A 22,089-nucleotide genomic window follows, 5' to 3' on the forward strand; every position below is an offset into this window, starting at 1 on the left:
TATTTAAATGAGTGCAAAGTTTTGTAAAAGAAAGTTTTCATCAAACTCTTCGCTGAAACACCCATGAAGTAAATTATGCTTTATGGCTTTATAGATTCTCACACGTCCAAGTCATAGCTCCCAAAATATCATTGAATATAGAAGCAAAGAAGTCAGTGGCTACTGATTCAATTATATTTAGAGTTTGTTTTGTCTTATGTTGTCATTATATCGTACAGGGCATCCCACATTCATATGTGACATTCAAATTACAACATTACATACTTCAGTGTTTTCATGTGAGCTTTATGAACAATGAACTTATGACACATAAGACATTCTTTTCTGCTCGACTGCTCGAGGGACTGGGATGTGGACAGAATGATTGCGATAGAGGGATTATTTGATTTGTTAATTCTTTGCCTCCTGGCTCTCCAAGTTTACCAACTGGGATTTTTATTTATTTACTAACTTTCTCCCTTTAGCAATGGAAGAAATAGACATTTCCTTTTGGTCGTATTTGCCATTTGCAAACATGCAGTATAACTTTAACTTTAAATTTTCCTTGACTTTACTTGACCAGGGAGGTGCTGGTGAGGATGGACGTCCAGGACCCCCCGGGCCACAGGGAACCCGTGGACAGCCTGGTGTCATGGGATTCCCTGGACCAAAGGGAGCAACTGTGAGTATTTTGTGAACTCTATTAAAACTTGACAGAGCTTCAGATTCCTAAAAGGAAAAGAAAATGATTTTGTTTTAATGCATTTGATGTGGGGGTAGTGGATTTTCTAAATTGGGAGCATGCACTGTATAGTATTCATATATATATATTTATACATATGCATATATATATATCTATCTCCACCTGGAGTGTTGCTGAACAATTTAATGCTGATTGAGGACCAAGCTAATCTGCTGTGGCCTATTGACTAACCTATGTGCTCTGTGTCTGTTGTGATTAGGGTGAGCACGGCAAGGCTGGAGAAAAAGGACTTCTTGGAGCTCCTGGTCTGAGAGTGAGTTGATTCACGCTCTCTGCTATTTAATGTCTATGTAATAAATGGCATCACCTTGGTTTTGAGTGTCTATCTATTCAACACCTCACCTCTCCTCCTCCTCCTCCTCCTCCCTGCTCCCTCTCTTCTTTCTTCTTTCCAGGGTCTGCCTGGAAAAGATGGAGAAACTGGCTCTGCTGGCCCCCCCGGCCCTGCTGTACGTATCGCAGATCTCCCCTATTCGACTCTAAGCTGCTTAAAAACTGATATAATCTCAAGCTGCACTTAAAAGCAACCTTCGGTATCCTCATTTCTCATACTGTCTCGATGATAGACCGCACTGTCTGGGAAAATAAGACACTGTCCTGGAAATGTCTAGACACTGTAGAATGGCATCACTGTCTTATAGAAATTGGACTTGTTTGTCAAACGTTAATTTTGTTTAACCTGAGAATTATTATGATTATTCCAATAATTCAAATGCATGTTTAGCATTTCTTTCTCTACCATTTAAATGTTCAACTGTAATTATGGATCATCTATGCAGGGTCCTGCTGGAGAAAGAGGAGAGCAAGGACAGCCTGGACCCTCCGGCTTCCAGGTGAGTAGGTTTGCTCCAATCTGTGGCCTGTTACAGTTTATGTATTAATGTTACATTATAAGTGAAGTACAGTAGTAAAGTATTTATCAGAATCAGAATCAGAATCAGAAGAGCTTTATTGCCAAGTACGATTTGCACATACAAGGAATTTGTTCTGGTGTCATTGGCGCATAACAAGCATACAAAATTTTTATTATAATCTCTATGTCACTGTGTTTGGGTCGTTTTTTTTAATGTATTGTTTGTTTCCTGTACACAGGGTCTGCCTGGACCCCCTGGCCCCCCTGGTGAGGGAGGCAAGCCTGGAGACCAGGTAGGTGAAATATAGGCTGTTAGGTCGCACAATCCCACTAGGAAAATCATCTATTTATGTGTCAAAATCCTGACAGGATCTTGAAAGAATTAACTTGACTCTGTATCCCAGTGAATGGGAAAAATAAGTCAGTAAGAGGTTGTTAGACAAGTCTGAAGTCTCTTAAGTATATTTTGTTGCATCCTGTCAATATCTTTCTCTCAATACTCATTTTGAGTTGGTTTCTCTCTGCTGTTAATTAGTCAAGCAATCACGATTACAGCTTAATCTCTCAGTAATACTTGAAGTAGTTCCAATATGAGAGTTAAACAGTAATGGTTTGATTTTATACTGATCCCATACTGATCTTTATATTTGCTGCTTCAGGGTGTGCCTGGAGAAGGTGGAGCTGCTGGTGCTACTGGACCTAGAGTAAGTCGACAGCCTTGAGTTGATTTTACTCCACTTTTGTCATCTGTTCGCCAACTGTCACTGTGTCACTTTTCAGGGAGAGCGCGGTTTCCCCGGAGAGAGAGGAGCTGCCGGACCTCAGGGTCTGCAGGGACCCAGAGGTCTGCCTGGAACTCCTGGAACTGACGGAACCAAGGTGAGTCCAGCAGGCAGATTTAATTAAACATTATTACCCGAGGTGTCACACCACTGGCAGATATGATTCTGTGTTTCTTATCCACAGGCTCATAATATATTCTTCTTATCCCATGTTACAGCAGAAATACAAAAATAACAGGTTTTTGGCAAGATGAGCTGCGTACATTCACTGTTTACTGTTTACACCCCTACATTCTGACATGTCTCATCCTGCTGTCGGTTTAGTTCATAGGTAACTGTATAATTGAAATCTATATGGCACTTGGTATAGGAAATAGCAGCTCTGCATATTTGTCATATTATATAAGCATATTGATTGTTGGGCACTCCAGTGGTCTAGCACAGCGGGATTATAATTATGGTTTAGCACCACATGAGGGGGTCACAAGATGAATTTATAGAGACAAGATAAATGATGATGATGGCAGGAGACAACATAACTATAATTTTGTTCCTGTTTTTCAGTTGCTCCATCTATTAAGGCTTTAGGGCTTAATGAATTATTCAAATTCAGTACACTGTCTGTCCATATACAAAGATGGATTGCGTATATTGTAGGCTATATAAACACCATGTATGCACACGCTGCAGCAAACTATATTTCAACTGTAATGAAGATCTCACTTATATTATACTATATTTGAATACTGTATTTTTATTTATGATGAGTAAAATGTGGGTAGGAGTAGAGAGATGAGAGTTGTCTGACTGACCACAAAGATCCTAAAACATCACAGGGGGCAATTCGAGTTTCATAGTTACTATGAAGCCATAACCACTTACTCCCACAAAATAATAATATAATATATATCAGAATGTATGTAACTTAAAATAGCCACAGATGCATGTACAAATAATAAAAAAACTTTATTTCAATTTAATTGAATTAAATGTGAATAATTGTACAATTGGTTGAACAAACATCACTTAAAGAGAATTAAGGCTCCTACATTTATCTTAGAAATAATATCTTCTATTTAATCTTGAGCAAGCTCTACTTAATCGCACCATTGCTTGTTTATCAGCCATCAACAAACTCCAGCCACAGTAGTCATTTGTCACAACTGCACTGTGAGCAGAGGAGGAGCTCAGAGAGGCTGCAATCCCCTTTTTTCATTTTTTATCGGCTCTGACTTAATCCCAATTTGTGGGGTTTCTTCACCTTAAGGTCAGGCAGGAGTGGTGGATAGAGAGGATGAGGATTATAGAGCTGACATGAGAAACTGATGGAGCAGGAACGAAAGACAGTTTGTGGAGGAGGAAGCAGGCGTCTGAGAGAGTGGCACAAGACACGTCGTACATTAACCTCCCTTGAGCCAGAATACAGTTTGAATTTATTCACACAGCCAACGTGGTGGCTTTGCCCTGTGGTCACATTTTAATGACTGGAGATAAGCAGCGGAATTGGTGTTTGTGCGTCTGATCTCCAGTCTGAGTCAGCAGCTGAGAGCACTGCTGATAAGCCACGCAACCTTGCTTCCACTTTCTTTGCTTTGACATGTTTTTTCATGATAAACTCCTCGTTCAACTTAAAATATAGAATTAAAAGTGGCCCCATTAGAAAAAGGAACTTATGTAATTGTTGTTTTGTCATTTCCAAGCCTGATTGACTGGTTAGTCGAGGATGATTGACTGAAAGTTTTAGTCCAGAAAGTGGACAACCTGTGCCAGGTGACAAAGATTTAAGACCTGTCCACACACTGTTAGTCCTGTCGCTCTACAACTTTAAGTTCAACCCCTGATAACCAGCCTTGTCTTAATGATTCTGACTCATATGTAAATAAAATCCAAGGTATAGCAAAAGTAAAACTGATATACGATAGCAATAGTTTCTCAGAAAACATTCTGTTTTTGCATAAAGCCATAGCTGCACCAGTAAGAATATAACACCACACCTCACACCTGTGGCATGTGTTTTAACACAGCTGCTGAATATACAGTAACCTCAAGTACCCTTTCTGTCTGTGCCTCAACTCATCGCTGCTCATTCCTATGCATTTATTTAATAGGGTTCCATTGGACCTGCTGGTGGTGCTGGAGCTCAGGGGCCCCCTGGCCTGCAGGGTATGCCTGGAGAAAGAGGAGGTGCTGGCATTCCTGGACCTAAGGGAGACAGAGTAAGCCAGACTGGAACAATATCTTAATGACAGATCACCATACTGTAGTACATTTGTAGGATTGTTTAGTTTTATGCCAAAACTGCCAGGTCACACAGTCACTGACTTGTTTTTTCTCAACCTTTGTAGGGTGACATTGGAGAGAAAGGACCTGAGGGTGCTTCCGGCAAGGATGGTGGCAGAGTGAGTTTTTGTTTTCCAAATTTTCAGTGTTGATAATAACCAGTGTTCCCTGACAAAAAAACGAAAATAATTTGTTCTCACAAATTGGTTTATTCACTTCCGGAGGCTGAATTCAAAATACATTTAAATTCTCATTCTGAGTCACACTGGTTTATACTGCCGTCCTGTTTTCTGTCACAGGGTCTCACTGGTCCCATTGGTCCTCCTGGTCCTTCTGGGCCCAACGGTGAAAAGGTAAGTTATGTGTCATAAAGACTGATTAAAACATGTATAATAACAAAATATTGGCCAACATATGGCACATATAATCAACTACATATATAAATGTGCAATTGGCATTGATTTTTAATGTCAATAAAGGAAATAAAGTGAGGCTTAATTTAGGCTTGATATAGTACAGTAAAACCACAAGAAGAAAGTATAATGAAAAAAAATCACAATTGAATTGTTTTGTTTTTTCTTTTTGCATTGCACATTCCTATCACTGAGTGTATCTGATCACTGTTTTTTACTGCATGGTGTGTGTGTGATGCTCATGATGTTTTGCTTCCTTCCAGGGTGAATCTGGACCTTCTGGTCCTTCTGGAGCTCCTGGAACCCGTGGTGCTCCTGTAAGTGTCACACAATCAGAACCAGTTCTCTCAAAAATGTTAAAAACATTAAAAGTTGTATATTTGGTAGCGCCTTTGGAACTCTTGCTAAAAACTTCAGAAGTGACTTTCAAAGATTACAGATGATAGTGTTACAATGAGTTCATCTGTGTCAGAGTTGTAGCTCATATGGTCTTCATTTCTATCACGGTCTCACTGCCCCGATCTCTTCCTTCTTGTTTCAGGGTGACAGGGGTGAGACTGGACCACCTGGGCCTGCTGGATTTGCTGGACCCCCTGTAAGTGACAAAATCCACACATAATAAACAGTTCTTGCTTTACTCCAGGGCCAAATAATTAAACATCAAGGAAGTTATGGTCTGTAAATAGTTTGTATTATATGGCAACTTTGTAGTCTTGATGGCCACTTAAAGAGCTGTTTGTTGTGCTTACGTTCTTGTAGTAATTATTGCATTATTGCACCGTAGACGTATAACAGACAACCTCAACACCTTTATAATAATCTAATAAGTCAATGTGAACATGTGCTAAATAAATGTTTAAATATGAATTAAATGTTAAATTAAAGGTTTCAAAATCGTATCTCTCATTTTGTCTGACTAATGAGCTTAAATGGATGTGCTTATTGAAAAAGAGTTACGGGGCTGTTTGATGACAGTAATCGACCTGACTCAACTTTTGTATTCATAACAAATTTGGATCGGTCGCTTGGTTGCACTGTGACTCATTAATTAATTTATGCTGAGATGAGTTACACTATACAAGGTGTCTGGATATTTTTGGATTCACAGACTGTAACATCACATCTTTTCTCCACACAGACCTGAAGCTGTGTTATAAATTAGCACCACTCTTGATTTTTTGAACAAGCAGCTATATCACAATACACACATTAGTTGTTGGAATCATAGACTGTTATTTTTTCTTTTCTTTACAGGGATCTGACGGTCAACCTGGAATTAAGGGAGAACAGGGAGAGTCTGGACAGAAGGGAGATGCTGGTGCTCCTGGACCTCAAGGACCATCTGGTGCCCCAGGACCTGCAGTGGGTGTCACTCTAGATTTTTACAATAAACGTATATAGCATAAAACAAAATGTCAGTCATTAATGTACAGTATGTTTTCTATGACAGGGTCCTACAGGCGTTTTTGGACCTAAAGGTGCTCGTGGTGCTCAGGGACCTTCTGTAAGTGACTTAATGGAAACATGCACATGTTAAAGAAGATGTTATTTTGGTGTCTTTGTCTTTTGTGTTAAATATTTCTGACTGTGCTTCTGTCAGGGTGCCACTGGATTCCCTGGAGCTGCTGGCCGTGTGGGTCCCCCTGGTCCCAATGTAAGTTAAGTCCTCTTATACTGCAGCTAAATCCATTCAGTTGAACGTCGGATGGTAACAACACACAGTATTTGACAGAAATGTTGTAATCTTCTATAATATTTCAAATATCTAATATATAAAGTCTGGAACTTATAAAACCACAGGAGGAGAACTGAAAAAAAAAAATGTGCATGTTTTAAGATCCAGGAAAAATGTTTCTGAATTCCATTTTGAGTGCTGATGGACTTTAAATTTGCATTTGAAAAGCACTGTCTTGCTGTTTCTGCACCTTCAGACTCCAGACAAATTTATCTGACACAGTAGGAAGACTTTACAGACTTGCTAGGAGGAAGTGTAACATATTGTGAGAAATTAGTCTGACTGCTAATTAGATATAAGTGTTATTGAAAGATATTTAAAGATCTACAAGCACTCTGGGGCTTGATGTGTATGAATGCATTTCCGACTTCAATCCAAACAGAATCCTTTCACCTGCAAAGTTCAGGTTTAAAACACATTACTGGTGGTTCAGAAATAACATCCAGTATGTATGTTTCCCACTGAGTTGACAAGATATGTCTGCATGTAATTTGTTATCCTCTTTACACTTCTCAGGGTAATCCTGGACCTCCTGGTCCTGCCGGCTCTCCTGGTAAAGATGGACCCAAGGGTGTGAGGGGAGATGGTGGACCTCCAGGCAGACAGGGTGATGCTGGACTCCGTGGTCCTGCTGGGGCCCCTGGAGAGAAGGGAGATGCTGGAGAGGATGGTCCTCCTGTGAGTTGGTCTTTTGTTAAATTTTTCCGTAGCTCCTTCTACACAATTTTGTCAGTAGTGGGCAGCAGCTGAGGACATTCACATTCAGTGCACACTTTTATCAATACACAGAGCTGTCAGTGTCCATCACTGATAATAATAGCAGACCAAGACCTATGACAGCATGGGGCAGTGCAAGCTCAGTGACAGATTAATGAAAGAACTCCAGGCTTTTACCTCATGCTATTAGCACTACACACACACACACACACACACACACAAACACCTGTCATAAACGCATGTTAAGTCCTTTCAAGATAATGACACATCACAGATGATTACATACTTAAACATGCTGATATCAACCCAGGAGGTTGATCCCTGCTATAAAACTGCACAGGATTCACCTAAAAATTTGTAATTACTCACATAAATATTCTGATGCGCACACATGTCCCATGTTTTCCTTTATAAATCACAATCAAATCATAATTCAGTGCGACGTTTGTGAGTTTCATGTGATATAAATAGTCAGGTTTTTTTTTTTTGGACAATTTAAAGTCCTATAAAAAGCAGCCCCAGTTCATATTCAATGATCCAGCGTGATTGGAATGTCTTGACAGATTTAGAGAGAAGAGGGACGAACAGGGATTTCACACAATGTAAAATCAAGGTACTTGTTGGTGTAGTGGATGTGCTCAAACATATGGTGGACACAGTGTCAGCATCTCTAATGCCAAAAAAGGCGTGAGAGTGGCAGAATGTTTTGATGCTGTGAATGCAGCTGCCTCAGAAGAGCAATGGTGCTCTCCACAACAGCGCCATATTAGAGTTCCTCTCCTCTGCACTCTGTGGGTTAGGGGAAAAGAAGTGCTATCACTATTTATTTCACGAGTTCATGTAAAAAAGAGGAGAAAAGCTAATTTAATAAAACTCAATTAAATTTTTATTTTATTAGTTTATAATGTCACGGCATAAATGAAGACCTGAATACATTTACCACTTGTTAATTATGTTGTCTTTTTTTTGTTTCATGTCCTCAGGGTCTCTCAGGTCCTTCAGGTCCTCAGGGTTTGGGTGGTCAGCGCGGTATTGTCGGTCTACCTGGACAGCGTGGTGAGAGAGGTTTCCCTGGTCTGCCCGGACCTTCTGTAAGTAACATAATGTTCAACCACTTACATATAATTCAGGGCTGTAGCTTACAGGGTGTTTTCATTATCAGTTAATTGGTTTTTCACTTATGATCCTTAAAAACAAATCTAATTAAAACAAAGAAAATGCTGATCTTTATAATGGCAGAGCTGAAAATATTAATAGTGCCCGTGAATCAATTATTGTATCAATAATCAACACTTTTCCTCTCTGGTTTGCTTGTTTTCTCAGGATATGTCACACATACTCAAATAATTTCCTTTTTCTGAAACTTACACTGATTGCTCAAGGAAATAATCACTTAGATTCATTAGTATGAAGAATTACAGAACTGCACAGTTTATCACAGTTCAGACCCTGAAACTATATTAATATCAATGAATATTAATCGGTAATTAAACAGTAGTTTCAGCTCCAGTGCGCTGGTTTAATCAAATTAGTATTGCACTGTTTTTAGAATGAGTATAAATAGGATAGTAACTGCAGGGTTGGACCCATACGATGTGATATTCATAATCTGCCTCAAAAGAAACATAATGTTTTTGTTCTGTAGCACCAGTGAATGTGGAAAAACCTTCAGGCAGATTCTGATTCCACTATATAATAATGTGTGACATGATGAGCCACATCCACTCCTTACAGCATCTCAGTAGACGTGTCCTTACCATCAATTATTCACCGAAACACATGAACGTGATGGCAGGAAAACAGTGGTGATACTACATTCACCCAGAGCTGCTTGAGGCAAAGAAGATGCTTTTGATAAATGATGTGGTAGATTGAAGAATGGTTGTGGAAGTGTCAGTGATGCACCCAGAGTAGATTGCCATTTGAAGGCAGCTTGTATTCAGAGTTGGTTGGGTTTCTACTTGGGGTCATTTTGTTTCCTTAAATTTGTTTGTGGGTAAATTTGCCTATAAGGCTGTCTGTTTTCACCTCCTCTAAGAGATCAACATGAACCCTTCCTCCAAATGACTAGATGAGTGAATCAATCACATGACTGTGGATTTTTTTTTTATACTGGGAAAATGTGGTGGCTCTTCTGGAAATAGCTCAAGCACCCAAGGAGATTAAGTAATATTATTATTATTATTATCATCATTATTATACATTGTCATCATCATTGAGGCGTATTTGTATTTAATTTAAACGTGAAATAAAATACATGCAGCAAAATGACAAAATAAACAACATTTCTTTAAATAGATATAATAATAACCATTCGGTTGCACATGGTGGCAAAGATGTTTGAATTGAAATAGCATGCATTTGTTGTCTGTAGTAGCTTTGGAGTCAGGAACCAGGATCTGGGAACTATAGTCCAAATCCCAATTATATTAAGTTGCAAATCTTAAATCTACAGTTAAAGCAGCTCTCGTGAAGGTTTAAGTGTTTTGAAAAGTGACAATCAAACACTTTCGCTGATTAATTAACTGCTCACTGTTTCTGGCTGGTTGAACTCAGCATCAACGTGGATGTCTTTTATTTTTAATTCTGCTGCTAAAGATGTAGTAGATCGGCTGAAGGATGGAATGCTACCACAAATAATAATGATATAAAATCCTCAGCTCCATTTTCACCTTCATTTAATATCTAATTTTTAAACGTTACCAGCCAAAAACATCAGCATGTGTTGTTGTTTTTGTTTGAGGTTTTTAGGTGACTCATATAATGAGTTGTATTTCAATTTAATTCATGCACCATTGTTTATTGTTATTCATTAAGTTCAGTGTAGTAATGAGTCTCCTCCTCCTCCTCCTCTCAGGGTGAGCCTGGAAAGCAGGGAGCTTCTGGTGGCTCTGGAGACCGTGGACCCCCTGGACCTGTTGGACCACCTGGACTTACCGGACCGGCAGGAGAGCCCGGTAGAGAGGTCAGAGCATGTCCAATAGCTAGCATGTTACATAACATGTTAGTCTGTGCCTTTTAACTGTTTATATCTGATGATCCCATAATGAGCAGAGATCAGCAAACCATTGAAATGCACTGCTGTTCACGTCGTGCCTTTATTTGCATTTTGTATCATTATAATTATAATGTGTGTTGTTGGAGCAGGGCTCATTATGCAGCTAGTCAGTATTCAGTTGGACACCTGGCTCAGCAGAGGTGGAAGCTATTAACACTTGATTTTCTTCCTGTCAGGGCAACGCTGGATCTGATGGCCCTCCTGGTAGAGATGGTTCTGCTGGTATCAAGGTGGGAATTACACAACAACACTACATGAAATGCTTTTATTGCAAATGCTGAAAGTTTGATTATGTCCGTGACATGAAACGAGTGAAATAATGAGACCACAGACACCAGCACCTTAGATTCAAACTATGTAAACCTGCTGTTTTACATCAGAAGTTACTGTTAATATTACTTTACAGAATATATTGATTTTGATTTTGAACAAAAGTTCTGTCTTGAACCTTTGTTGTTTCTTTTTTTTATGCTGTTTTTGTCTCTAAGTGCATTTGGACCTTTCTGGATTGTTTACCGTCTGGGTTCTGCTGTGCCTTGACATATTATATTTAGATTACAGGGTGTAGTAGATCCTTATTATAATAGCTTTTGATGTGCTGCAGGGTGATCGTGGTAACACTGGTCCTGCTGGTGCTCCTGGTGCTCCAGGTGGTACTGGTGCTCCTGGTCCTGTTGGTCCCACTGGCAAACAGGGAGACAGAGGAGAGTCTGTGAGTAGTGCCTCCACCACAGATAAAAAAATGTCTAAAATAAATGCTGACAATCTGTCTCTCACCCTAACCCATAGCTAATCTTCTTACTTCCTACTAAATAAATCTGTAACTTTTTGTTTTTTGTCAGGGCGCACAAGGACCTGCTGGATCTTCAGGACCTGCTGGGGCCAGAGGAATGCCTGTATGTATAGATCAGTTTCTGGCCACAAAGCCTGATTGTGATTGTGCAAGCTTTTGGTTTGTAGTTCTACAGAAAACACTTAAATGGGCAAACGGTGTGAATCAGAGTGTTGTCCACTTGTTCTCAGGGACCCCAAGGACCCCGTGGTGACAAGGGTGAGGGTGGAGAGTCAGGTGAGAGAGGACAGAAGGGACACAGAGGCTTCACTGGTCTGCAAGGTCTGCCTGGACCTCCGGTAAGCATCTGAACAGAACAAAAAAAAAATGATGTGCTTTAATTGTATTCCGATGAGTTGAAGTAATCATTTTTTTCTGTCTTAACGTCCCACTAATTTTCTCTCATCTAGGGTCAATCTGGAGACCAGGGAGCAACTGGACCTTCTGGACCTTCTGGACAGAGAGTGAGTATAGCGGCAATAAAACATTGGAATATCACTTTAAATACCAAGAAAAAAAATGAAATACATTTATTCACTTGCAGTGGCTTTAGATGGATTGTTGCCTGCACAGTCACATGAAGACATAGGCACAGAAAACATTGATACCCCACCTGCTAACCCCAGGGTTGGAATAGAGCTTCTCTATCTAAGGGCTAATGGCAGCAGTATAGATTGGGAGGGGGATGGCAGTCATTGGCTATTCTTCATCTGAGGCATATAATGGTTCTAATATTTCATTATTAGAGGATAGTCGTAGGGGAGTGAATTATTTTAGAGGCTGTGTGTGTGGTCCTGATTACTTTAAGAACTTCTCTCCACTTGTACTTGTAGGGACCTGCTGGACCTACTGGACCTGGTGGAAAGGATGGTGCAAATGGTATGCCAGGACCCATTGGACCCCCCGGACCTCGTGGTCGCAGTGGAGAGTCTGGTCCCGCTGTATGTAGTCAACATTTCTTTCCTTTCATAACGCCACTTACTTTTGATACTTTTTCTTGTTAAAGTCACTTGAATGACTACATTGTACACACAAACTCAAACATTCAGGATTGGAAATGATCCATAGTCAGTACACAGACCATCTGTTTTTAAAATAAAATAATCAGTGATACAGATGGCAACAGTAAATTGATGGGCATGTAGTGAAATAAAGTTCAAAATGTGGAATTTAAATATGGAAATTAAAAACATTGTGTTTTGCTTCTAGGCACAAATGTTTTGTAAATGTTGGTTCACTCATAAATCAACACTAGGATGACTCAGTCACGACTGCAAATAAAGAAATCAAGTATCAATTGTGTAAAACTTGCTAAGATTCAACATCTGGGTAATAATATTATAACAGTAATAAACATTATTTGTATAGTATCTTTCATACAACGATTGCAGCTCAAAGTGCTTCGTAATAAAAGGAAAATAACATTTAAAAAGCAAATACAACAATAAAACACAAAAATAAAATTTAAAAAGCAAATACAGCAATTAAACACAACACAGGGTGGTATGAAAAGGAAAAGTTTAAAGTCAAAAAGTAACCTGTTTTAACTTTGAGATAAAACAAAAGATGCAAATAAAACAGTAAAATACAAGACAGGGTGGAACAAAATAGGAAAAGGCTCGAGTCAAGAGGTTACAAGAGGTTTAAAATGAACACAAAAAAAAATAAAACACAACACGGGGTGGAATAAAAAATGTCTTTATTCCACCCTGCTTAGATGTCTGCTTAGTTAATTTAGAGTTAAGGGATAATCCATGAAGTTCAATAAACGTATAAACAGTTAATGCAGTGAGTGTAATCATAGTGATGGACACAAATAGAAATTAAATACATATAAAACAGTTAAAGAAGATTACAACAAGAGCTCTTGTTGGCAACACATCACCTTGTTTCTGATGCTTGCATCATTCAAACTTGTCAACTCATCGGCGAGGAAACTGGAATGAGAGAGGAGACAACAGATTGCAGAACAGGTGGCAGCATTTCCTGCTCCATTTATGGGAGATGGATCAAGTCTGATTGAGGATTTTGTTTGTGAACAGAAAATGGAAACACAGGTGGAGAGATTACTAGACAAAAATAACTGTCTGAATCGTATGTAAGTGCCAAATACCAATATGATCATCTCTAATCTTTCATCGTGTTCCCTATTCTTTTTTTCCCTCAGGGTCCTCCTGGAAACCCTGGACCCCCCGGTCCTCCTGGTCCTGCTGGCCCTGGCATCGACATGTCTGCCTTCGCTGGCCTGGGTCAGACTGAGAAGTCCCCAGATCCTGCCAGGTACATGAGAGCCGACCAGGCTTCTGGAAACCTCCGTCAGCACGATGCCGAGGTCGACGCAACGCTCAAATCTCTCAACAACCAGATTGAGAACATCCGCAGCCCCGAGGGATCTAAGAAGAACCCTGCTCGCACCTGCAGAGACCTGAAGCTCTGCCACCCTGACTGGAAGAGTGGTGAGTAACGCCGGGAGAAATTGGTCAAATTGGGGTGAGATGATAATATAGAGAGAGTTTATGTGGCATGGTTGGTTGTTTTTATATCATAATCAACCCTTTGAGCAGGTAAAGATTAGTTATAATGTGAGGGGAAAATCTCTGATGGGTTTTTTTTGTTGTTGTTGTTGTTGCCCCGTAGGAGAATACTGGATTGATCCCAACCAGGGCTGCACTGTTGATGCAATCAAGGTCTTCTGCAACATGGAGACAGGTGAATCTTGCGTCCGGTCCAAGCCTGCCAACATCCCTCGTAAGAACTGGTGGTCCAGCAAGAGCAAAGACCGCAAACACGTCTGGTTCGGAGAAACAATGAATGGAGGATTCCATGTAAGTTCCGCTCTCTGTGTGTGACTCACTATACCTTAACCAGTGTGGGCTTGGATTTGATTAAATAAAAAAATCTGGTTAAAAACTATAAAAATTTCTGTCAAAGCCCAAATCGACTCATAAGATTGTGTTATTACCACAAAAATAGAGATAAAATGTAACAACCAAATTTCCAGGGACATTATTAACCACCGTTCTTCACTTTTGTCTCTTGCAGTTCAGCTATGGTGATGACAGCCTGGCACCCAACACTGCTGCCATTCAGATGACCTTCCTGAGACTGCTGTCCACCGAGGCTTCTCAGAACCTCACCTACCACTGTAAGAACAGTGTGGCCTACATGGACAGTGCAATGGGCAACCTGAAGAAGGCCGTGCTGCTGCAGGGCTCCAACGATGTGGAGATCAGAGCTGAGGGCAACAGCCGCTTCACTTACAGCGTGATGGAGGACGGCTGCACGGTGAGGCTGCGATAACCTTTGTCTTAGTCACTGATGTTACGCACTGTCTGTTTTTACTCAGGCTCAATAATCTTGTTCTCATACTCATTATGTGATTTTTTTGCCCTCTGTGCAGAGACACACGGGCCAGTGGGGAAAGACGATAATAGAATACAGATCACAGAAGACCTCTCGTCTACCCATTGTGGACATTGCCCCTATGGATATTGGTGGATCAGACCAGGAGTTTGGAGTCGATGTCGGTCCGGTCTGCTTCTTATAAAGAACGAGATATCGAAAAGAAGAGAGTGGGAGAAAAAAAAGTGGAAATTTGGGGAAAAAAAACAACTAAAAAATGAAAGATAAGCTCGCTTCAGATAAAGGTGAGAAAGAGAGAAAAAGAAAAATCGAGACACTTTTTTTTAAACAGGACTTTTTTAAGAAAAAAAAAGTGCTTTTTCCAAGTCGAACGCCGTAGGATATCTGCACTGAATGGCACTAGCAACTGTCATCTGTGAGTCATCCAGCATTGCCTCCAGTCAACTCACCCTGCCCCATGGACACCTGGTGTTCCCCCAAAAGCCCTACTCCACCCTGGGTGAACAGCAACCCCCCCCTCCCCCCTTACATAACCTATCCCCACATCCTTGAACAAGAAGGAGGAAGTATGAGGAAAGTATGGGAACATACCAGGGAACTAGAGAGAGAAAAGTGTCTTGGAGTTATTTATTTATTGTTTAGGTTTGGGTCCCAGGTGCAGTTTGATGCTAAGTGAAAAGACACCACACTTACACATAATAATGAAAGGAAACTAATCCACGACTTCCTCGTACTTCCTCCTCTCTTGTAACCCACCCCCATCTCTACTGTACCATATCCACTACATTAAAAAATCTCTTTTAAAACCAAAAATCTAGCTTTGTAGAAAGTGCAGATGTTTCTATTTCTACCACCACAGTGTGTATCAAAACTTTACTGTGTATTATAATAAAAGGCGATGGTGCTATTGTTGTAAAACAGTCTGTATTTTTTAAACAACCAGAAACTCATTTCCACTAGTGACTATCTATCTATATATATATATATATATATATATATATATATATATATATATACATATATATCTATATATATATATATATATACAGTTTCTAAGAGAGAGCCTTTGACCCCTGGAATATTGGATTTCAGGGTGAGGAGTATTCCCCGCATTGCCCTCCTGCTTCAACCCTTGCATATAAACATATCCCTAATGAATTTTACAATGTAGGCTTTGTCCAATTTGGAACACATTTAATGAAAAGTTTTCTTTAGTTTACTCAATATTTGTTTGAATATTTTAAAGCTACCTCACATTAAAAGAAAAACATGTAATAGCATTTTTCCCCTTGAATCCTTTGTTTACAAATCCTATATTTTATGGAAAGTGACCAATATTTAGAGAATTTTGGTCATGAAGGCTCAGTCTGCTCCCCCTCCCTGCCACACATTTGCTGTGATTTTGAACCCTGTCTATCTCTACTTCCTCCCATCAGTCCCCTCGCACACGGCGCACCCTCTGCCTCAGCACACACATACACACACACAGGTTTAAGGTGTGTCTGGCTCCAGTTACATACAGCTAGCGCAGAGGGTTCATTTGTGTGAGGATGTGTATATTTTTATTATTAATAATAATAATTACATTATTATTAATAATAGCTTTCTTATATTATTATTATGGTCATGACTTGTTTTTGTTACGTTTTAATTAATGTAAATTGGAAATAAAAGACAAAACCAAGTGACAGGCTGAAGTTGCTTTTTTTATTTATATCCTGTTCATGTTCTCCCCCCCAGGGAAACCCCTTCAAAAATAAGTCACACCTAAACATTTCACTGTGCCCGCCTTCAGCTTGGTGTTTGGTGGTGATGACATTCAAACATAATTTCCTGGGGGGGGAAACAGTGCAGATATCAAGACAAAGCAGTGGAGAGTCGGACGAATGAATGTGGGGCCACTTTGATTTTGTTTGATGGCGACAGAAAACATTTAAACAGAACACTTTAAAGACAGAAGTGGAGAACATTCATATTATGGGTTTTTTTCATATGTGAAATCATTTTTTTTCAGCTCAATCTGTGAACTGATGTCTTCCTGACCCAAAAATGTCTTCCCTTTCTCCAACTTACATCAGCAATAAAAAGTAGGAGCATTTTTATTTTGATTTGTTTATTTCATTACTTATTTCATAATGGTTTCCAATTTATGTCTTTATCCTTGTTTGAATAATTATTGGCATAGAAAAAGGAGAGGGAAAACTGATCACAAAAACAGAAATACATCACCAATAAAAGAAATATCCTACAGAAGAACCTACACACAGACGTCATGGTTGTTGTGGTTCTTGACTTTCTTTTAAGCGTTGTATTAGGGGAGGTTTTCACATTAGATGAATGATTTCACGTGAGATTACATTAACAGTCCTTTTACAAGAGTCTAAAACAGCAGAACACACATCTCATCTTTTAAGCCTGTGGTAAAACAGCAGAGATGTTTTACATTCATCAAGCTTGTTCTAGACACTCTACGCCTAATTTACAGAATCTTCATCCGTAAACAAAACAACAAGTCTTCCTCTGTAGGTTACAAAACACTGAGAACATTGAACACGACACAGGACAAAGAAACTCATTGATCTACAGCATAGCTAGGCTTGCTCTGACAAAGCCAATCATCTGACAAAATGGGGAACAGCTATATGTCACTACATCCATTAAGACACATGAGTGAAAGTCTACAGATGAGCAACATGCTCACAATGACTATCATACTATTAATTAGCAGCTAACATGTTTACAATGAGCATTAACCACCTTGAATTAGCCACGTGGAGACAAAGAAAAGCTGAGGGTGATACGAATAATGTTATTATATGTGCAGTGATGTTTAGTCTTAATCCAAACTATGGGACAAATTAGAAGTTTTTCCTAATACAACTGACTCACCATGCTGCTAAAATGGCTTCTCATTCCAGTTGCTACAAACTTATTTCAGTGAAAAACAAGAAATGTGGAGAAGATTCATAAAAAACATCTTTTGACCTCTGAGATTGAGGATGAAACCCACACGGAAATAACATCCATAGACCTTTTATCATTCCTGAACAATGACAAACACTTACACATTGACAGGATAAAATGCTCTGCTGGGAGTGCCACAGTAAATATGATTATATGATGAACTCAAGCAAAAAAAAAAAAAGAGGCTGTTAATCCCGTCAGGTTTTGTTCCATTTACTCTAAGCTGGATATGCAGAGAGAGTGTCGACGATACACACCCCGTTTTGTCTATTGCGAGCATTAAATGCAGCAACTGGGAAAGGAAATCCATTTATTATCTGTGCAAATTAATAAATAGGTTATGCAGCCTAAATGGAAAATATGCAATGTGGGAACATTTTGTGCACAGCAATCAGTGCAGGGAGGAAGCAGGACTCAGGAGATTAATTAAAGCTAAACTAGCTTCTCTCAGGATAGATGGCCCTGCTAATCTAATTCATGTCAACGTTTCCATTTCTGGTTGAAATTTCTCTGTACTGATCAGCTGTATGTACACGATGCTAAGCTGCTCAGATATTTTAGAGATAATTCCTGTAGCTCTGAGACAATATTGTTCGTCTCCAGCTCTAATGGCTCCCTGAGAGTAGATTGAGATTGGTAGTTCCCGACTGGCATGGAAACAGATTGCTTTGTGTCTGTGTATTTGATTTGAGAAAGACCTAAATAGCATCTGAACAAAATCAGTTTTCATAGTAACAAAAAAAAAAAAGAAAGTTAAGGAAAGACCCAAATACACACATCAAAAATATTGAAACAATTAGACAAGGACACACACTGGACAATGCACAATCTCCTTTTGAACCCGATGAACGTACTCTACCTGATTAGTGCCTTTCAAGTGTTCAATGAGGGTCAGTTGGTCAAAGACCCCCAATTAGAGCTTAATGTAAGATAAAAGGCTGCAGCATCATTGTGGGAGAAGAAAAGGACGGGAAAACAAGACCGCAAGGAAGATGGATGGTTCAAAATATTTCTTCATTTTCATCCTTTCCTGTCTTTTGTCTCAGTGCAGATGGTAAAATGAGTTCACTAATACTCACCAACTCTATTTTCATTAGACAGGAAAATCAATATTAAACATAGGTTGATCTTTTGTAAGAAATATAAAGACATTTTGCAAAAAGGGAACTCGGCTGTAAAAGGTTAATTTCCTCCTCTGTACCGGCATCCTCCACAGTTGGATTATTTTAATCACACAGCATTTTGAACTTTGTCAGTCTGTCTGGTATCTGATTGTTTTATTCAAATGAAATTCAGAAACCAGTGCTTAGAGTGTCTGTCTCGGTGGGGGTCTTGCGTGGGCTGGGTAAACTCTTCAAGTACTCCAAATGCCTGCGCGCCTCGGCTTGGTTCTGCCTCACATAGTACACTACATACACAATGACCATAAAGAACCACACAAACATTGTCACCAGCATGGCCACGTCAGTGGTTTTCCTCTGCAGACTGCAGAAATTCACTCCAGAATCCAACAGTTTGACCAACGCTTGACCTGCATGCTCTCCCTGGGACCCAGGGTCCTCCCACCTGCTCCCCTCTCCCACACCCCGCACAGAGCTCTCACAAACGATCCCGTTTACTGTTTCGGGCTCCAGGTTCAGAGTCTCCATCAGCTCCTGGAGGGCGCAGTCACAGTGCCAGGGGTTGTGGTACAGGCGTGTCTTTGCTCGTGTGGAGCCAAACTCCTCCCTGTTGGCCTTCCTCAGCAGGTTATGTGAGAGGTCCAGCAGGCGCAACTCCGGGCCCAGGTGCCGCAGAGCCCCCGAGGCGAGTGAGTCGATGCGGTTGTTGGACAGGTACAGGTCCTGTAAGTGTACCAGCTCACTGAAGGCACTCTCCGGGATGTTCCGGATGTAGTTGCGTTCCAGGTGGAGGGAGATGGTTCCCGGTGGGATCCCCTCTGGTATTTCCCGCAGCCCGGCGTCTGAACACTCCACGGTGCCAGTGTCCCAGGTACAGTGGCAGCTGTCTGGACACTGAGGGGACACTTGACCGCACAGAACGGAGAACAAGAGCGCGACAGTGCACAGCCTTGACCAAAGATCTGCTCCTTTATCCCTCCGTCTTCCCCCGGTGACGCTGGTACATCTTTCCTCACACCAGCCTGTGCCCATCGTGTCACCATAGCCCCCTAACACTCACACCAGGTCCCAATCAGTGTCACACCAGGGGAATCTGATAGATGGAGAGAAATGGGGTCAGTCTGGATGAGATGAGTCTTTGTATGTGTCTGTTCACACAAACAGTGTACACAATGCACAGAATTAGGCAAACGCTAGCAGAGGAGACTATGGTGTTGAAGAGTAGACAAAGGGTCAGTAAACAGTCAGACCTTTGGATGTCATAGTTTAGTATGTCGTCCAAAATGTGACAAAAAATGTCATAGAAGCAAAAAAAAAATGAGCAGAGAGGAAAGACTGCTTTTAGTCACATTGGACTGTAACTAATCTAGATATGTTGGCGATGTCTGTACATAACTTTTAACAGAATTTGGACCCTTAAAAGGAGCAACAGTGTGTGTGTGTGTGTGTGTGCGCTTTATTGCACTTGTGAATCATCGTCTATAAGCACCAATAATGACTGCACTGTATAAGTGATCTAATAAGGTTGAAAATACTTTTCCTATTTCTGCGGTAAAAGGTCATAAATCACAATGCAGGCTTGTCTGCTCGCCAATAGCACTGTGAAGAAAAGCATCACATTGCACTTATCATTAAATGTTCTTCTCTTTCATCCCGGTATTTATTTTCCCATGATGCCATAACTCCTAATCATATCCCAATGATGTAGGGACGGAGCTTAGAAAGGGGTCGGATCGATAGCCCAAGTATTGCCTGCTGCACTATTAACGGCAAGAACATCAATCCTGCCTGAGTCACACACACACACTGTCAATAAGTGACTGGGAGAAAAGCAATATGCCAGCAGTAGTTTGGGTGTGAGGATCTTCTCACTACTCCTGCAGTTAGGATGCATGAGTACAGAAGAAAAAAATAATCTTAGACTCGGAGAATATGTTACATGTGTTTTAAGCAGTTTATGAATGGGTGTATGGTAGAAAGATCAGTTACTAGATTATAACAGCATGATAAAAAGAAAATCTGTAAAATCAACTGATGGTGATTCCCATCAAATGTTGGTAATCTACTGATCTTATACAATTATCCTGACTTGTAATCCAATACACAAATAATCCAATGTGATGTTTTGATGACCTTTTTCTTTTGCTGTGATGAGTAGATTCAAATGATGCTGCTGTTCCAGGACAAGAAAACCTTAACATACACATGTTGAACTGGATTAAAAACACATCCTCTTTAATGTCGTCTGGTTTCCTCTTGACTTCTTTATAGAATTAAAACTGTCATGTTTCGATCGGTCTTCCTCTTACACTGCCTCAGAAACAACAGTCCCCTAGATTAGGTTTTTCTGTGTGAAGGTGACTGAGTGACAGCCCTGTGGTACAGAAAGTGTCTAAGTTATTAAATAAGACGTGATGAGTAGAACACTCCAGCTGTCTATTATTAACATGTGTAATCTATGCAGTCCCCCAATTATGAGAAAAATAATTAGCTGAATAATAACAATGGAAACTAGAAAATTCCGCAGCGAAACTTTGAGCTTGCCTGCTGTTCATGCTGCTGATGTCGTCGGGTGCAGGACTTGTGCTGGTCAAGGAGTAAGATTTGGGCGGATTGAACCTTTAAAACTTGAAGTATTTAGACAAAGTGGTATTATGGTGGAATCACCCTTTAAAAGAGTCTGATTCTTAAGCTGTGAGGATCCAAACTGGACTGGGTTGTGATCATTTCGTCAATCGTCTTCCATCCATGTGTATGTGGAAATTATTTGCAGGTTTTTGCAATTTTGACGCCATGGTTGCTCGAAACACTTAGAAAAGTCATAGCCCACCATTCTCGATCGAAATGCATGTTTTGATTTAGGATGTGTGGGGGTTTTCTCAAAACTGTCAAACTATGAGATTTTTGTACATATTCAGTCAAGTCACAAAAATGTCATAGTTTAGTATGTCGTCCAAAATTTGACAAAAATGTCATAGTTTAGTATGTCGTCCAAAAAGTCACCAAAAAGTCATTGTTTAGTATAACGTCCAAAAAGTCACAAAAATGTCAGTTTAGTATGTCGTCCAAAATTTGACAAAAATGTCATTGTTTAGTATGTCGTCCAAATTTTGGCAAAAATGTCATAGTTAAGTATGTTAAAATGGACAAAATAATAAAAGCCAGTTAAGTATTAGTAATAGTCCAAAAAATGGAACAAAATGTCATAGTTTAGTATGTAGATCAAAAA

General features: G+C 40.0%; 2 protein-coding genes across 2 annotated transcripts in view; one reads left to right on the forward strand and one right to left on the reverse strand.

The window, feature by feature from the left end:
* col2a1b (collagen, type II, alpha 1b) overlaps nucleotides 1–15,693 on the forward strand; it is a 39,032-nt gene extending 23,339 nt beyond the window's left edge. The window contains exons 27-54 of the mRNA XM_044023589.1: nucleotides 563–661; nucleotides 942–995; nucleotides 1,138–1,191; nucleotides 1,522–1,575; nucleotides 1,835–1,888; nucleotides 2,255–2,299; nucleotides 2,376–2,474; nucleotides 4,486–4,593; nucleotides 4,723–4,776; nucleotides 4,957–5,010; nucleotides 5,334–5,387; nucleotides 5,612–5,665; nucleotides 6,325–6,432; nucleotides 6,521–6,574; nucleotides 6,671–6,724; nucleotides 7,322–7,483; nucleotides 8,506–8,613; nucleotides 10,380–10,487; nucleotides 10,757–10,810; nucleotides 11,185–11,292; nucleotides 11,423–11,476; nucleotides 11,604–11,711; nucleotides 11,823–11,876; nucleotides 12,246–12,353; nucleotides 13,580–13,868; nucleotides 14,050–14,237; nucleotides 14,455–14,697; nucleotides 14,813–15,693. Coding sequence (XP_043879524.1) covers nucleotides 563–661; nucleotides 942–995; nucleotides 1,138–1,191; nucleotides 1,522–1,575; nucleotides 1,835–1,888; nucleotides 2,255–2,299; nucleotides 2,376–2,474; nucleotides 4,486–4,593; nucleotides 4,723–4,776; nucleotides 4,957–5,010; nucleotides 5,334–5,387; nucleotides 5,612–5,665; nucleotides 6,325–6,432; nucleotides 6,521–6,574; nucleotides 6,671–6,724; nucleotides 7,322–7,483; nucleotides 8,506–8,613; nucleotides 10,380–10,487; nucleotides 10,757–10,810; nucleotides 11,185–11,292; nucleotides 11,423–11,476; nucleotides 11,604–11,711; nucleotides 11,823–11,876; nucleotides 12,246–12,353; nucleotides 13,580–13,868; nucleotides 14,050–14,237; nucleotides 14,455–14,697; nucleotides 14,813–14,959 — 2,730 coding nt within the window. The 3' untranslated portion in view covers nucleotides 14,960–15,693. The remainder of the gene's footprint in view (nucleotides 1–562; nucleotides 662–941; nucleotides 996–1,137; nucleotides 1,192–1,521; nucleotides 1,576–1,834; nucleotides 1,889–2,254; nucleotides 2,300–2,375; nucleotides 2,475–4,485; nucleotides 4,594–4,722; nucleotides 4,777–4,956; nucleotides 5,011–5,333; nucleotides 5,388–5,611; nucleotides 5,666–6,324; nucleotides 6,433–6,520; nucleotides 6,575–6,670; nucleotides 6,725–7,321; nucleotides 7,484–8,505; nucleotides 8,614–10,379; nucleotides 10,488–10,756; nucleotides 10,811–11,184; nucleotides 11,293–11,422; nucleotides 11,477–11,603; nucleotides 11,712–11,822; nucleotides 11,877–12,245; nucleotides 12,354–13,579; nucleotides 13,869–14,049; nucleotides 14,238–14,454; nucleotides 14,698–14,812) is intronic.
* Nucleotides 15,694–16,463: 770 nt separating this feature from the next.
* LOC122767993 (leucine-rich repeat-containing protein 3-like) lies at nucleotides 16,464–19,956 on the reverse strand. Its single transcript, XM_044023590.1, has one exon. The coding sequence runs from the start codon at nucleotides 19,890–19,892 to the stop codon at nucleotides 19,032–19,034; it is 861 nt and encodes a 286-aa protein (XP_043879525.1). The 5' UTR covers nucleotides 19,893–19,956; the 3' UTR covers nucleotides 16,464–19,031.
* Between the last annotated feature and the right edge of the window lie 2,133 nt (nucleotides 19,957–22,089).

The sequence above is a fragment of the Solea senegalensis genome, linkage group LG4 (assembly GCF_019176455.1).
Source record: "Solea senegalensis isolate Sse05_10M linkage group LG4, IFAPA_SoseM_1, whole genome shotgun sequence".
NCBI lineage: Eukaryota > Metazoa > Chordata > Actinopteri > Pleuronectiformes > Soleidae > Solea > Solea senegalensis.